Here is a 17,336-nt window from a genome sequence, read left to right as displayed (position 1 = left end):
TTTTTCTGTCTCGAATGTATGATACTACTTAAATTAGACTTTTAAAAATTAAAATGAAATAATATAAAATTTAAGTGAAGCATGTCTTCGATTCAATAGGATAAGATTTGCGTGTGTTGGCTTTATTCTGGTCCATTGATGCTGTCTTTAAATAGAAGAGATGCTGGCGTAGACATTAAATAAGTTCATTTTCTATCTTGGCAACCAAATGCAGTTTGTAGTTTTGCTGACTAAAGAGAAGATGATATTTTTTCAAATGTATTATATCACAAACTTGGAATATTTGTTTTTGTATTGTTTTGTTATAAACAGAATTTCAGAGTTGTACCATAAAAAATATGTTAATTCATCGTTTAGAAAATTAAACTATTAACAAATATACTTTTATTTTGTCTTTAGAAAACAAGAAAAGATTATTTTATTTGATAGATATTATAAACTAAATTGCTAGTGTAAGCTATTCAAAATATTAAAGATAATAATAATAAGTATTTAAGGAAGGATATATTTTGTAGTCTAGCATGCTATGACTTTGTGGATAATTTTAATTTTGCATGGTGTATTCGCTAGCATATTGATGAGTGCACTATGCATGAAGGAAGGAAACAATGTCTATGAGGAAGGAACAGAAGACTCGAACTTCAGATTCTTCATCTTTCACATTTCTAGTCAAGTGGCATTCATCTGTCACATTTAAAAAAGAATAATTCAAAATAATTTAGCTAAGGATATTATAATAAAACTTCGAGAGAATGAAATTACTGGACTCACAATATCTATGTATGTGGAGACATTCGCTATATACAACTGACGTGTTAATCTAATTAAAAGAATACGTCTAGTTTTCTGTTTAAAATATGTTATTTCAATATACGGTAGGTCTATTTTATTCAAATTATTATCTTGAATAAAATTATGAGAGAAAATTGTCACCGATTCAATAAAGATTCACTATTCTATTAATTCATTTTAAAATAAATTGTTTTTAAACATTAAATGGTATATTTTTTATAATAGCATAAACTTATATAATTATTATATAATTGAAGCATCTTATATTTACAATTTTATATTTAATTTAAGTATGAAGTTTTCTATAAAGGATCATAAAAATATTTTACGAAACAAATTTACCAATTAAAAATTGGTAAATTGTTCTTATTCAAATACTAAAGACTATCAAAATACAATGACATATTTTACAGTTAATCTTTATAAACTATTTTGTTTTTGATTTAATATTGAATTGTTTTTAAATATTTTGGCATATTATTCAGTTTTTCCATTCTATATTATTGTCATAAAATAGAATGGAAAGACTGATTAAAGATTAACTGTAAAAGACGTTATTATATTTTTATACACTTTTAATACTTAAATAAGACTGAGTAAAGAAAAAACAATTTAAGTGAGCATATTATATATCAAATAATATGGTGGTCACTGTTAATTGGCCACTAATTATGAATGAAGTTTGTTTCCGGGCTTTGTATTAAATAAAAATCAGTAGGCTTGTATCTACATAACTCTTTCATCTTATTTTATCAGAAAGCAAATTTAATAAAGAATACTTTAACGTATTCAAATTTAAAATTGAATAATATTCCGTGTAGATGTAGGGGAAAAGGGAACACAAAATTATCTAACAGGAAAATGGAGATGGCAATTAAGTTCAATTTGACCAATCAGATGCCTATTTTTGTACTAGTATAAGCACGAGAATGCAAAAGTGAACGTGAAACACATATGCAGCTATAATCGTTCTTTTGGATATAAATTAAGATTACTTGCTTAATTATAATTTCTCATGTCGACAGGCAAACGTCTTAGTGATGAGAACAGGTACAAAGTTTTTCTTTCTAAGAGAATGCAGCCACAGTTGTAGAGAAATTGCCACTGTTTCAAAGTGTCATTCCAGTTCTGTTTCGAGAACTCTCAAAAGATATAAAGCTACTGGCGAGGTTGCCGATAGACCGCGTACAGGTCGAAGCAGAATCACGTCTTCTCGAGGGGATCGAATTTTCCAGCGGCTGTCACTCTCTGGTCGTCTGCTGAATTGTAATGAACTTCAACGCCAGATGTCAGAAAATCACAATGTGGCTATTAGTACACGCACGGTCTCACGCCGACTTAGAGAAAATGGCCCGAAAGCTTGTAAAGATTGAAGAAAACCACTGGTTACTGAAAGCGACTCTATCGATGTGTTGAGTAGGCAAAACAGAACAAAAATTGTACAGTGGGAAGTGAAGGAAAGTCATTTGGAGTGACGAGACTATTTTCTTAATTTCCCAGATCAATGGCAGCATGTGGGTTCGCCGACGATAAAATGAAAAGTTCATTCTTGCATCATCCAGCATCCTCCAAAGATGATGATTGGGCTTGCGTGTCAGTCTGTGGTATGGGCCAGACGCAAATCATGTGGACTCAATGAACGGTGCAAAATAGTTGAATTACCGGAACGGAAATTGTAGCCTTTTGCAGCGACGCTTATCCCTAACAATGACTTCATTTTTATGGGTGAAAATGTACCGTGTCTTGTCATCGTGCCAGGTATATTCAACAATGGTTTAAGCAGCGCAACATACAGAAATTTCCTTTGCTCGCTCAGTTTCTATACATTAAATTTAAAATTTAATTTATATATGTTTAAATTCTATAATTTATACAAATTGAAATAGCGCAATCTACTATTTTAATTTAAATAATGTCCGAAACAAACTTTTAAAATATTCGTAAATTTTGATAATTAGAAATTTATCTTGAAATTTTGAAATTTATAGCTCCGAGAGATTCAGAAATTTACCAAAATTCTAATCAGGAAATGCATTGGGTTCGATTTCCATACAAATGTGCTTAACTTTTCTCCATTAATCACGTTGTAATGAGTTCCAACTTTTTATTTAGGTAATCATTAATGTTTCCAAGTAAAAATAAAAGACTAAAAAGTAAATAGGTACGTGATAAAATTGAGAGTATTCTATGTTTATATTTATATTTTTGCAATTTCAAAATGAAAAAACTAACGACCAGTTTTTCTTATTTTGGAATCAGGATTATTTTTAATGACTTTCACGTTTTACATTTAGCCTATTTATACGGGCGTAAGTAAATGCGACCCAAATATTTAGGTGAGATGATATCATTTTTAATATAGTTTTTAATCTTAAATAATAAAAAAAGTTTGGCAAACTTTTCCTGGTAAAATTGATAACTGGAAGCTTGGATATTAAACCGACGACACGGTTTAATTTGTTGTACTGTATAGCGAAAAGCGCTCGTTCTAACGATGCGATAGATCATCCCTTTCTAATAGATTTCGGAATAAGACCGAGAGAAAATCCTGAGACAATCGCTTTATTCTGTAGAGGACTTTGCATAAATCGTGTTTATCCATTCAGAAATACAAAATCAGATAAAGGAAATTGTAAAATTTACAATTTACATTCTCGTCGTTTCCGGTCACGGCTGGAAAGTTTCATATTTCGTAGGACGATAACCACTCTTTCTCTCGTTAATTGAAGTGCATATAAGAGAAATTTAATATTTTGAATCATCCATCTCACATATTCTGGATTCTTTCAATCAATAAGAGCTTACTTTCCCGATTGTAATTTTATGGCTCACTTAATAGGTCTACATTGTTGTCGATCGAATACTGCAGGCCGTATTCATCCATCAAGCAGGAAATTGTTACGTGTCCGAAGTTACACATACAAACCGAATGCCATAAAAAAGCTTTATCGAATCTTTTACCTTTTATAATTTCAGAGTTGACCTAGCCATGTCGTGTCCTCTGTCGTTGTCGTCGTCTAAAATTTTCAAGTTATTCCAGAGGATTTTTTAAAGATTAATAATTAGCGTTTGTAACTAAATAAAATTTAATATTCTTTCTTTTATTATATACTTTCAAGATTTATAATAATTGTTGCAACTGAATTTAGTTCGTGCCGAAAATGAACCCGGCTGCAGACATCCGATATCTTCTACTTTTTTTCGTTTCTATTTGACAATGTCTTTCCAATAAGCCTCGTTTAGTTCTTTAAAAGAATCTATTTTTTTACGATATACCTTTAAATTTTTCAACTTCATCCTATTTTTTTTTTATTACAGTGTAATTTTTAACCTTATTACAGAAGGGTTAATTTCATTGGTTACGCACCATCGAGTGCAAAATTAATAAGTCTAATGATTATCAATTTCTAATTTGACGATAACAACACCAAACTGTTGCTTTAATAATAATAAGAATAATAATATATAAGTATAGTTCGTTTACAGTGGCATATATAGATATAAGTTATGTTTAAATTGCTATTAAATATTAGAGATAAAATTGCTTAGTAAGAGGTTTTATATTTTAAAAACTTATAAATTTATTTAATTATAAAACTTTTGATTTAAAAATTGCAAGTATTTTTATAATGGAAATTTTTCTAATGATGTGTAGTAAAATATGTCGATACGCGCTTCTGAAGAAAATAAAATGAAATACGCAGGTGAGAAATGTTATAAGACAATATACTTGAACTATAACGTGATAAAGAATCATTAAATTTAAAGAAATATCTTTCAATCTTATTTAAAGTTTCGTTAGACTTAAAATCGATGGTTTAAAGAAAAATGGGTTTGGATGAAATCCAATAAGAAAGCGAAAATTTCACATTTCTTAAGCTAATCTAGGTGAATAGATTTACCTATCGAAATTCATATTTATTTTACTCGTTCCTTTTTAACTAGTATAATTTGCATTTTCACCAAAGGTACAACGCTGAAAATGTATAATGGCTTCACATAAATTTCCTCGGCGACTAATCTACATTTATTCGAAGCTCTAAACCGATCTTATTCACTTTTAAATTTTCGTTCTTCGCTTCTCTAATCTGTTCAAGTAAATAGGACAAAATCGAAAGTGACATTTTATGGAAGTTTGTTGATCGAGTTGCAACCGAAAGTAAATTAAGAACTTCGCTTTCCTCTTTGATAATGCTTAGTGTTTAGACTGAATTTAGTTTATTCTATTATTTACAACGGCTAAAATCTCGTTCCAGTTTAGATAAGATTCTTAATTAAAAGAACAAAAGACGATTTTTAGTTAAAATATTAAATTTTGTTATTGTGTTGAATGCGTAGAAGAGTCTGAACAATACTAAAAAAAGATTTTAAAATGGGGGGAATACATTATATATATATATATATACACCGAGCGCAAATATGTGTTTATAAGGCGCATTGCATAGTATGGACGAAGTTGAGCCGTCGACAGCTGTTTTAGACAGTAAAGACAGATGGTAGACGCATATTCTTGATGCTTCTTATTCTTAAAGGCAGAATTCTGTTTATCTATAACTGCTGGACAGGTCTCTGTTTGAGACTATTATTCCCCAAAGATTTTCTAGAAAAGTTATAACTTGTAAAAGATACAAATCTCCGGACGGTGGGCGTTAGCATCGTTATTTTTCAAATGAAATATTTTGATTAAATTGGTTTAGCACCCACACAGTTATTTTCAAAGAAAACTGAATTCGACAAATTTCGTAAGTCGAATTATCGATCGATCGATTGAATATAGTAGAAAGAATATAATTTTAATTGCCGCCTTATTAAACATTAACGCCAATGATCAATTTTGTTTTATCCGGAACCACTCACAAAATTGAAGAATGGAAGCATAAAAAAATGAATATAATCGATCGAATTCAGACTATTTATGGTAATTACAATAACCCGACATATTTCATACGCTTATTATTTATTTAAATCGATTAAAATTACGGTTTTATCTCGAACTGTTTGGAGGAAGAACATTCATTTACGTTCCGATTTATTTAGCACGGTAAGAAAGGAGACATCTAGGATGCTATTACAAGGAAAAGATGACCGAAGAGTCCTGTTACATTTAAATTAATTGAGTTTAAAGCATATTTTAAAAAAAGAAAAATATCGAAAATCGATCGGTTACAGAATTAAACGAGAAAAGTCATTGTTTCAGCTGACGACCGTGACGCCCTTGACCGTGGCAAGGGCACTCGATGCCCGATCCCAACGACTATTACTAACACGCCATTTCGTAACCTTAAAATTATTAACTCTAATTGCAATTTATTAACCACTTAATCCTTATTTAGAACCATTCAGGAGAATATGTTTCGTCGGTGTGAAAAGAGTCGAACCTTGTATCCGTGTAAAGAAAAGGATGTTTATCTGAACGCTGAAGTTTATAGAAGACATCATTACCGAGTCGCAAAATTTCATTAGCACAAGATAACGCCACCGGTAATGGAAGTTTTGTCGCCCCGCTGCAAATCAAGTTTACTCTCTTTCTTTTTATTATCATTATTTTTCAAATCTCCAGAATGTTTATATAAAAAAAAATCATCGGTCTGCGGATAAATATATTTATTAAATTTAAATTATTAATGCGTATTCCTGAATATTTTCGTTACTTTAAAAAAAATTATTTATTCTTACGATTAGATTAATAATTGAAAATATACGAACGTAAGAGAAATAAAAATTTATAAATTATTTAAAGTAAATGCTTCGACAAATATTTAATTTTTTCGCCTTCTTTATTTAATAGTAAAGTGGAAATATTTATGTTTTATCCATTACTTTGGATAAAAAGGGGAGAGAAATGAGACATTAATCGTATATAGGCTATATATTTTTTTCGGGAAATATTTTTCGACGATTAAAATTTTTTTACTGAACATTGAGATTTTTTAACAGCGTGTTTGCTCTCAAATTCAAATGGAAATCCAATGTCGATATACTTGGGTTTCTGGCAGACTTAACGCTTTCCAACTTCTAATGGATGCGTTTCTGGTCGAGAGAAACTCCGAGTTGGACATTAAGTCCAGCTTTTACTCCTTAAGTATAGCGCTTGTTCGAGGACGTTAAGTTTGGACACACGTTCGATTTATTCTATCTTAATTCATCTCCGGAGATGGCAATAATCTGTACGCGATTCTAAACTGTCGCAAATGTCGTCTTAATAAATTACCGAACACAAATGTTAGCGACTTGGGTTTTCGTCGATACTGTAAATTAATAAAATGAATCGGACGAGAACGCTCTTATCTTAATCGAGATAATTTTTTTTCTTTTTATATTTAAGTCGATTTATTATTCTCTGATTAAAGAAAATAAATAGAACAAAAGGAATTTCGATTCTATTTCTATCGATTTATAGATAAATAATTTATATTATAGTTAAAGTTCGAATTTCGATTAAGATATAAAACCGCTTAAAATTGGTTCTTCTTAACCTCATAAAGCAAAATTTGAAAGACATTCTGCGATAAAGCCAACTGTTCGTCCGTTTTCAGCCAAGCTACAAACGAGAATGACACATTCTATCCAGTTTCTTCTCGACAAAGAAAAGTTGCCGAACATTTCTTCTGCTTTTCTGCTCTGTAGAATCCTAGGCAACTGACTTGGAAAGAAGAGCCCTTGCACCAGTCTGATTGAAGAAAAAGCTAAATTCGAATATCCAGATATACGAGAAAATGTTCTTACTGCACCCACCGCATAAGAAGTAAAAGAGTTTTGAGTTTCGGATACCTTAAAATATTTCATAAAATGCATGTAAATGGTTAGAATAAATTATTATATATATATTTTTTTTTCGAATTTTAAATAGTTAAATGTTTTAAATTTAAATTTAGTATAATTTTGTTCTGAAAATATAATTTATATTCTGTATTATAGATATTTATTATATCACGGACGAAAACTTACGATTTAAGATAAAAATTATGATTCAAATAAGGAAGTAAAAACTGTAAGACCTCAGAAATCAATCAGATGACCTCATATTACTCGATAACCAGTGACTTTTCAAACCGTTCAGTCCAAAATGATTTTTAAAAAAGATTTAGAAATAATTCATAATTTGAAAACAAGATAAAATCATAAATAATAATACTATCTTGAAGAAAGTTTATTCATAATTTAGTATAAATATCGTATTAAATATTAGAAATCCTTTGCAGTTTCTCCGCATTTGCCGCGCGATAACGATATAACTAATTGTAAATGAAAATGACCCTCGTTCAAGTTTCGCATCGAAATATACTTAACTAACCGCAGTTAAATTTAATCTTAAATTAATTCCATAATGTAAAATGTATTAACGATGTCGAAAAATTGATTTTCTGAATTTACTCGATTCGCAGAAATGAATGAATTATTATTTTTTTTTTCCCCAACTTATCTTTTCAGATAAGCAAATAATAAAAGATTTAAGGTGAAAAATGAAAGAATTAATGTGAATATCTGTCGTACGTGAAATGTTGTATTAAGCATTATGGAGGTTAGGAAAAGATGACAAATTGAATTAAATCGTTCAGAATATGATGTCGACAAATATAGTGTCTTTCATGAAAAAGGTAGGCAATTTTATCATTCAAATATATCTACGTGATGAAAATTTAAGTGGTTTTAAAAAATCTATTGACTTTTTTACATGTATAAATTTCATTTTAGTCACGTTTTACAATAGTTTATTTTAGTCACGTTTTGAGTGACGTTAGTAATGAATTTTTATTGCGAAAGAATAGCGCTAAGGTTAAGAGAAGTGAGGTATATCTACCGGTGGATTCGGTAATTTAATTGGTATGGTGTTTTTTTTTTCCAGATCGTTAAAGGTAGTGGTGGCGAAGATGCTATTCAGAGAACAACGAAACCCGTTCTGTCTCCCGCCGTTCAGGAAAATCCATCTGGAAGGCCTTCTCCGGGAGATTTGAAACATTTAACTAGCGAAGAAAAGCACATTTTGCAAAGAGTTTGGGAGAAAGAAGAAGAGTTCGAACAGGAAACGCAACGATTAAAGTGCGTGTTGATCTGTTATCCTCAGTGGCGCGTTATCCTATGGGCGAAAAGGGCAATTGGCTGGGGTCCCCACCGACATGAAGTCCAAACCTTTATATATCCATTACTGCAGTAAGTATATCGAAATTTAAACTTAGCGCCATGTCTGGGGACTCTAAATTGCCGATGTAACTCAGAACCTAACCCTCCAGAGGTCGAGGAAACCGGGGGATTTCCCCCAAAAGTTCCCCCGAAGAAAAATGTCTGAAGTCAACCCTGTACGTGGGGTCCCCCTAATTCAAATTTGCCCAGGCTACAAGAAGCTATAACGTGCCACTGGTTATTCTCTTTTTACATCCCGGAAGAAATTTTACAAAGTTTTATTATTTTTTCCATATTTAGAGTAAATACTAAAGCAGAAGTAACAGAAAAATATGTCAAACAGCCTTGTAGAATTTGTAGAAAAATTTTAGAACCCAACGAGAAGAGTTACATGTGTGATGGATGTCAGCAAAGAGTGTGCGACGATTGTGCTTCGTACACATCAGAAACTAATCAGGCGAGTCGAATTATGTAAATTGTTTAAAGTTCACGAATTTAAATAAATTAATTAATAACAATTTACTTTTTATACTCTCGCAAAATAATTGAAATGAAAACGTGTATTAACTTCGAAATATTATAAATTCATAAATTCATAGCAAACAAATTAAAAGGCAAATCTTAGTTTGAGATTTCATTAAAGAAAATTGGTTTAAATAAACTTGTATTTCAGTTAATTTACTACAAAATGATTTTATAATACGATATTGTCCTACAATTTGACGAAATTAATAAAAATTTCCACAAGATATTTTTATAAGCTGTAAAATCATATATTGTATTTCTGTGTTTGTTTATTTTTATTGTACAAAATATGAAGAGTTTGTATATAAGTATAAAACGTGATTTTACAGTCTGCAAAAGACTATCTGACGCTAAACTTTCTATTAGTTTCTCTGAATTACAGGACACTATCATATCATAAAATAATTATGTAGTAAATCAATTGAAATACAGGTTTATCTAAACCAGTATCCTTTAATTAAATCTTGAGTTAGGTTATACCTTTTAATTTTACTTCATATGAATTTATGAATTTCATAAATTATCGATCTGTAGATCATAAATTCATTGTTACATCATGATTCTTGGTAATAGCAGAATTTTCATATTGTCTAATGTTTATATATTATTAGAGAAATGAATTCAATCTAAATAAAAAATTTTAACGTTATCTATAGATTTTTTCAAATATTCTTAAAATAATTTATCTTATTAATTACTGAAATTAATGATCACTGCTTTTTGAATGTATATTCTATTCTTTTTATTTTGGTCACAGATAATTTAATTGCCTTATTATTATTAATGACTAATTTTTAATGCTATTCTTCCAGATTAAGTCGGACACTAGAATTTTTTTCTTTCAGCTTGTCTTTATTATAATTGAAACAAGATACATCTCCTGTCTTTGTTTCTCCTCAACTTTTACAACAATTCTTTGCATAATCCAAATACATTAAAAGAGATGAAAGGCACAATTTGGAAGAAAGTTTTGTATATAAATTACAGTTAAAAATACAGTTTTGGAGTCTTTCTTCTAATGTTAAACCTTGTTACCATTAAGATTCTAACAAAACCTTATTCTGGTTTATACGAATCCTAAAATTTCTGTCTTAAACGTTTAAAAAATTCGTTTATTAAATAAAGTTTTAGACACTCACGACTTTTAAAGGAATTAAAAACAAATTTACCAAACGTTTTATACTTTTTAAAGATTTTTTTAGCATTTTAATTGTAACAAACTTTTAAAATTAGAAGAGAAATGAAAGAAATTTTAACATTTTTAACAGTAATTTATATGTAAAGATTTTTTGTATTCACGTCTATTATCGTTCTTTGGTATGTTTAGATTGTGCAGAGAAATATAGAAGCAAATGAGGAAAGGCAGAAGCTAGAAATACGTTTTGTTTCAATTATAATGAGGAGAAATTGTTGTAGAGAAAAATCTATTTTCTTATTTAATCCGGAAAAATGACAACAGTCACAAGTTTCATTAATAAAAAGAAAAAATATGTACAGTTTTCATTAAATAATTTAAGTCTTGATGAAACTTCTTATTAGACTTCGAAATATTAATATGTTTTCTCATGTAAAAATTATTGTCTCAAAAAAAATGCTTCTCAAAATTACAAATATATTAACAAAAATGCTTCCGTTAAATTATAAAGAAAATTTTCTAAAAAGAGATAATATTCGAGTGTACATTTTTAATATATAAACAGTCAAATTATACAGCTTACATTTATCTAGAAATAAAATTTATTGTTTCATTTTGTATTAAAATTCCTTCATTGAATTATTAGATAAATCAAATTATAAAACACAGTGACATAAATATCTAAGTAAATTTTAATTCAGAGAATTTATCTTCCTATCATAACTACAAAAAAATACGTCGATAATTAAATTAATCGAATTACAGTAATATTTTGAATGGCCAGTGTCTGTTTCTACAACATAAATTCCGAAAAATAATAGTAATTCGAGATGTAAAGCTGATACCATCCTTTGTGACAAGCTTAAAATTTAATCATAAGTCTATCGTAAATCGTTTATTTTATACAAAGTTCGTTTCTTCAACAGTTATTTATAATGATAAAAAAGGAACAGACAGTTCTTCATTAGTTAATAAGAATTTTAGTAACATTCTGTTTCAAATAAAAATTTAAAGAAAAGTTTTAGATCGAAATAAAGAGATTTTAGTATAAAATTACATTTTTTTATTTTATGTAAATCACTACAAACTGAGCTATAAATCTGATGAGACAAAAAGTAATTAATTATAAGAAGTAATTCATTGTCTATTCGGGTCAATTACACGATTAAAAAACGCATTGGAATAGTAAGAATTTGAAAGGAAGAAGAGATGTTTCGTTCGTCTTCGATCAAATTTTTCTTTGCTGTAGAAAATACACATAAAGACATGGATCGAAATTAATAAATGCGTGGATATTCATCATCTTTTAAAATATCAAGCTGAATTTGAAAGACAACTAGATTCAGATTTATTTAACTGAATTTGAAATTCATAACCGGCATTNTAAATTGTTCTTATTCAAATACTAAAGACTATCAAAATACAATGACATATTTTACAGTTAATCTTTATAAACTATTTTGTTTTTGATTTAATATTGAATTGTTTTTAAATATTTTGGCATATTATTCAGTTTTTCCATTCTATATTATTGTCATAAAATAGAATGGAAAGACTGATTAAAGATTAACTGTAAAAGACGTTATTATATTTTTATACACTTTTAATACTTAAATAAGACTGAGTAAAGAAAAAACAATTTAAGTGAGCATATTATATATCAAATAATATGGTGGTCACTGTTAATTGGCCACTAATTATGAATGAAGTTTGTTTCCGGGCTTTGTATTAAATAAAAATCAGTAGGCTTGTATCTACATAACTCTTTCATCTTATTTTATCAGAAAGCAAATTTAATAAAGAATACTTTAACGTATTCAAATTTAAAATTGAATAATATTCCGTGTAGATGTAGGGGAAAAGGGAACACAAAATTATCTAACAGGAAAATGGAGATGGCAATTAAGTTCAATTTGACCAATCAGATGCCTATTTTTGTACTAGTATAAGCACGAGAATGCAAAAGTGAACGTGAAACACATATGCAGCTATAATCGTTCTTTTGGATATAAATTAAGATTACTTGCTTAATTATAATTTCTCATGTCGACAGGCAAACGTCTTAGTGATGAGAACAGGTACAAAGTTTTTCTTTCTAAGAGAATGCAGCCACAGTTGTAGAGAAATTGCCACTGTTTCAAAGTGTCATTCCAGTTCTGTTTCGAGAACTCTCAAAAGATATAAAGCTACTGGCGAGGTTGCCGATAGACCGCGTACAGGTCGAAGCAGAATCACGTCTTCTCGAGGGGATCGAATTTTCCAGCGGCTGTCACTCTCTGGTCGTCTGCTGAATTGTAATGAACTTCAACGCCAGATGTCAGAAAATCACAATGTGGCTATTAGTACACGCACGGTCTCACGCCGACTTAGAGAAAATGGCCCGAAAGCTTGTAAAGATTGAAGAAAACCACTGGTTACTGAAAGCGACTCTATCGATGTGTTGAGTAGGCAAAACAGAACAAAAATTGTACAGTGGGAAGTGAAGGAAAGTCATTTGGAGTGACGAGACTATTTTCTTAATTTCCCAGATCAATGGCAGCATGTGGGTTCGCCGACGATAAAATGAAAAGTTCATTCTTGCATCATCCAGCATCCTCCAAAGATGATGATTGGGCTTGCGTGTCAGTCTGTGGTATGGGCCAGACGCAAATCATGTGGACTCAATGAACGGTGCAAAATAGTTGAATTACCGGAACGGAAATTGTAGCCTTTTGCAGCGACGCTTATCCCTAACAATGACTTCATTTTTATGGGTGAAAATGTACCGTGTCTTGTCATCGTGCCAGGTATATTCAACAATGGTTTAAGCAGCGCAACATACAGAAATTTCCTTTGCTCGCTCAGTTTCTATACATTAAATTTAAAATTTAATTTNATATTGATGACTTATTTTTTACTTGTAAAATAAGTCATCTTTTTTAAAATTTTTTTTCTTATTTTTATGTCATTAAAGGTTTTTAATATCAATATAATGAACACGAGATAACAATTCATAAAGAAAAGTGCATTTACTGTCTGAACTAAAACAAATATCGCCAAATGCTCTTATTCTGTTAGGTTTTTAAGATAACAGCTTTTTTAAATCTGGAGTGCATGGGAGGTAGAATGGAGAGTATCTGGTAGGATCTAGTAGAGGTAATTCTACATCTGTCAATGTCTTACAGATTTTTCAGTTGTTTCTCGAAGGGTTTTATATTAGCCTTATTCATCTAATAAATAAAATAGAAAAAGTATTAATAATAAGAATTATATTAATATTTTAATTAGTTTGAAAGAACTAACATATAAAAACTATCGTAAAATAACGTATAACACTTGAACTTTTCGTAATAAATATTTAGTTTCTACTGTCAAATTCGAATTAATTATAAATTAAAAACAGCATTTTTTATTTGCGAATATTTTTTTCAAAATTGAAAAAAACAATTAAAATCAAATATCCAAGCTATATTTTATTATCATTTTTTAAATATCTTTAATTAAATCTATATGTAAGAGATGTAAAATGTTTAAATTTATTTATAAATTCACCAGTTTATATTATCTCGATTCAAAGAAATAAACAATGAAGTACTACGAATTATCATTTTTAATCAACTAAAAATGCAAAAAATTGTAATGTTCAAGCACGTTTAATGAAAAATATAAAAAATAGGTTTTGTTTTTATATTCTGTAGGCAAATTTTTTATCATAATAAGTTTCAAAATGTGCCTTAAGCAATGAGAAATTTTAGATAAATTATCGATTTTCATTGTTATGTTATGTTATTATTAAAATTGGAATTGTCATCTGAATTCTTAACCATTTCCATTATATATAGCCTATATAAAACAGATTGTATACATGCGAATAAATATTTATTTTTCCAGAATCAAGATGTATCAAAAGAGATTCCAAAAGAAACCTCGCAAATTAAGATGACAGATAAAAAGCATGCAGAACTGATTGAAAAAAGCAAGGACGAAGAATTGCCGTTGCCTAACCAGAAAATTAAACGAGAGCTTTCAAAACAAGACACTCGTAGAAGTAGACCTCCAGTCGAAAGACAAAGTAAAGTTGATGTACCGGAAGAAACGGAAACAACTTCGAAACAAAATACACGAACGTCATTTTCCCGTTCACCCGCGGAAAATATAAAACCCGATCAAAGTAAATCTCATTCCTATTCTCATAGCGATTATTCATCAACTACGGGTCAGCAAAGACCTCTTACATCATCCGATTCCAGTAGAAACGATCATACGGATCAAAGTTCATCGAAATCAAAGCGGGGAGGTTCCGAACAGTCTTTCTCTCGACCGGTTGATCGGTCACTTAATCAAAGTATTAGAACAACGAAACAAAAAGCAGACAACGAGAAATTTGTGCAGCCGCGCATATTTTCTACCTCAGAGAGTTCTGTCGAAGATCCAGAAGACGAAGACGAAAAGAAACGAAAAATTAAAATTAGAAAGAAAAGCAAATTTCAGAAATCTAGAACAGAAGTGGATAGTCCTTTCAATAGCATGGGATCATCTACCGAAACCGGAAGTGCTTTTGAAAGCTTCGACAACGATTCCCGTTCTTTACTCACCGTACAACGAAGAAACTCCGATAGCTCCGACGTTAGTGATCTTAGTGGAGACGGATCTCACGACCATAACCATCGACACGGCTACGTCGATAGAAGAAGGAATACCAGAAGAAAGTCGCTTAATTATGATTCTGACGGTCCCGCCATTCGAGAAAGTCACAGACATAGTAACCGTCTTTCTTCGCAGAAATCTTATTCTTTTGAAGATACTCCTTCGGAAGAAAGAAGAGCGAGGAGAGTTTATACCGAGGACTTTCCCATTCGCAATCGTGCAATGTCTTTTGATCATGGTCTAGCCATTGACGAAAGAAGACATCGAAGTCTTCCTCGAATACCTCCAGTCAGACCTCGATATCACGATGGAGACAATATTAAAATAATCATCGACGATGTTGACGGCGAATCGGTCGGTAAGTTTTGTAACTTAGCTTTGAGACACGTTATTTCTTTAAGAAACTGAATGGCAATAATTTCATTTGGGTTATCACAGTCGAAACTTCTTTGCAAAAAATCAAAAGAAAACACGCTTTATTAATTAATGATAAATTACGGTATGAAGTTTATATTCATAGTTATTTATAGTTTTGTTTGACGCCTGGCCTGTAAATATTTAGGCCTATAATTTTAATGAATTAGGAATATATTTTAGGTTAACTTTTGAAATTATATAAATTTTACTGTATGGGAAACCGGAAAAAGTTCGCCAAAACTAATATTTTAAAAATAACTACGTGAACGTGGTTGGCGACGGGGCTAGTAAATTTGTTTTGTATTTCAAAAGTGTTCTCATACTTACTTTTAATGTTCTTATATGAGTGATCTGTCAAGGGGTAAGTGCCACCAGGAGGACTTTCTATGGGAAACTGGCCCCTATTCAAGTGTTAGACACATGAAGAAAACCCGCGACCAATTGTTCGGTAGTTATATCCACTCGGTCACTGGTTGGCGGCTCGTTTTCAACTGCACTCTGTGCCAACCTCCAGATCAGTGGTTCTCAACCTTTCTGAGGCCGCGGAACACTATTCACATACTTTTTATTACACGGAGCATTAGCATCAATATATTCAAAAATTGATAAGCAATTCCGTATCTACTATTCTCAGAAAACAATGAAGCAATAAACGAATAAACTTTAATATATTGAATAAAATGAAAACATGGAATTGTCTACAAATATTGCAATGGGAATAAATTTGAATAAAAGCTTTAAAATCTTTTCTTTTGTAGAACACTCGAGGTAGGTTAACGAACACTGGTTAAGAACCACTGCTCTATGTAAAGTTTCAATCTTTCGAAATGTGCAAAAATATATACCCGTGAGACTCCTATATCATGGTACTGTACGTTACGTACACAGCAATTTCCTTAGCATGCCGAACTTGCTCCGGTTTCCTAAACTACTGCATTAACTGTAAATATTATATCATAAATTAAAATAGACATATTTTGTGTATTTAAATTTCTAGTCGGACGTCATTTCAGTTGGGAAGATCGACTGAGCGAATCTCCTTACAATTCTTCTTATAGGCAAGTATCGATAACATTTCTTTTCGAATGCAAATACTGTATTCTCATAATATTTTATTTGCTTCCATTTTAATCTATAAGTCTAATTGTATGTGTTGTCTGTCCATACAAATCACACGATTTGAACAGTAAGTACGCTGTAAATGCAAATATGTTAGATAAGAAAATGGTAGCGAATTATTTTTATATAAAACGATTTTCTTTGTAGAAGTTATAAATAAAATATTTGATTGAATATATCGGAGTTCAAAATTGGTATTTGAATGTATATAAAAGTTGGAGAAAAAATTGAATTTTTAAGTTCCATTTTGTTACTTCAATTTCTTTTATCTAAATATAACATTGTCTGATAGAATTCTAGTCAATTCTTCTTTTAAATTCTTCTCGATAAAGTGAATTGTTATAACTGATTAATTGCATACTAAAAGAAGTTTTAAATTTTCAGATATTGAAATATTTAATTCTTTTAACTTCATTTTTTAGATGATAATTTATCTTTCTAAATACTGCCTTTTACTAATTTTTCTTACTTATATTTATTTTAAGAATTAGATATTCTACAGAAAATGATTCTAAATAATTTTCTTATACAGTAAAAACCTGTCCAAAACGGAACCTGAATAAAGAAACAGGAAAAACTCTTTGGAATGGAGCGATTTTTT

The 17,336-nt window shown here is 30.2% G+C and overlaps 1 protein-coding gene across 7 annotated transcripts in view; it reads left to right on the top strand.

Annotated features, from left to right (window-relative positions):
* LOC111635966 (regulating synaptic membrane exocytosis protein 2-like) overlaps positions 1-17,336 on the top strand; it is a 99,862-nt gene that overhangs the window by 36,647 nt on the left and 45,879 nt on the right. For all 7 annotated transcript variants that reach the window (XR_002758465.1, XR_002758464.1, XR_002758466.1 and 4 more), the window contains exons 6-7: positions 14,444-15,557; positions 16,614-16,674. Coding sequence is in view for 4 of the 7 variants with exons in the window: in XM_023381112.1 (XP_023236880.1) it covers positions 14,444-15,557; positions 16,614-16,674 (1,175 nt within the window). In the remaining 3 variants the exon portion in view is untranslated. The remainder of the gene's footprint in view (positions 1-14,443; positions 15,558-16,613; positions 16,675-17,336) is intronic.

Source organism: Centruroides sculpturatus, unplaced genomic scaffold (genome assembly GCF_000671375.1).
Source record: "Centruroides sculpturatus isolate CEXI.00-Female unplaced genomic scaffold, Cexi_2.0 scaffold1002, whole genome shotgun sequence".
Taxonomy (NCBI): Eukaryota; Metazoa; Arthropoda; class Arachnida; order Scorpiones; family Buthidae; genus Centruroides; species Centruroides sculpturatus.
Note: the sequence above shows the minus strand (reverse complement) of the source record. Positions and strands in the feature narration are given on the sequence as shown.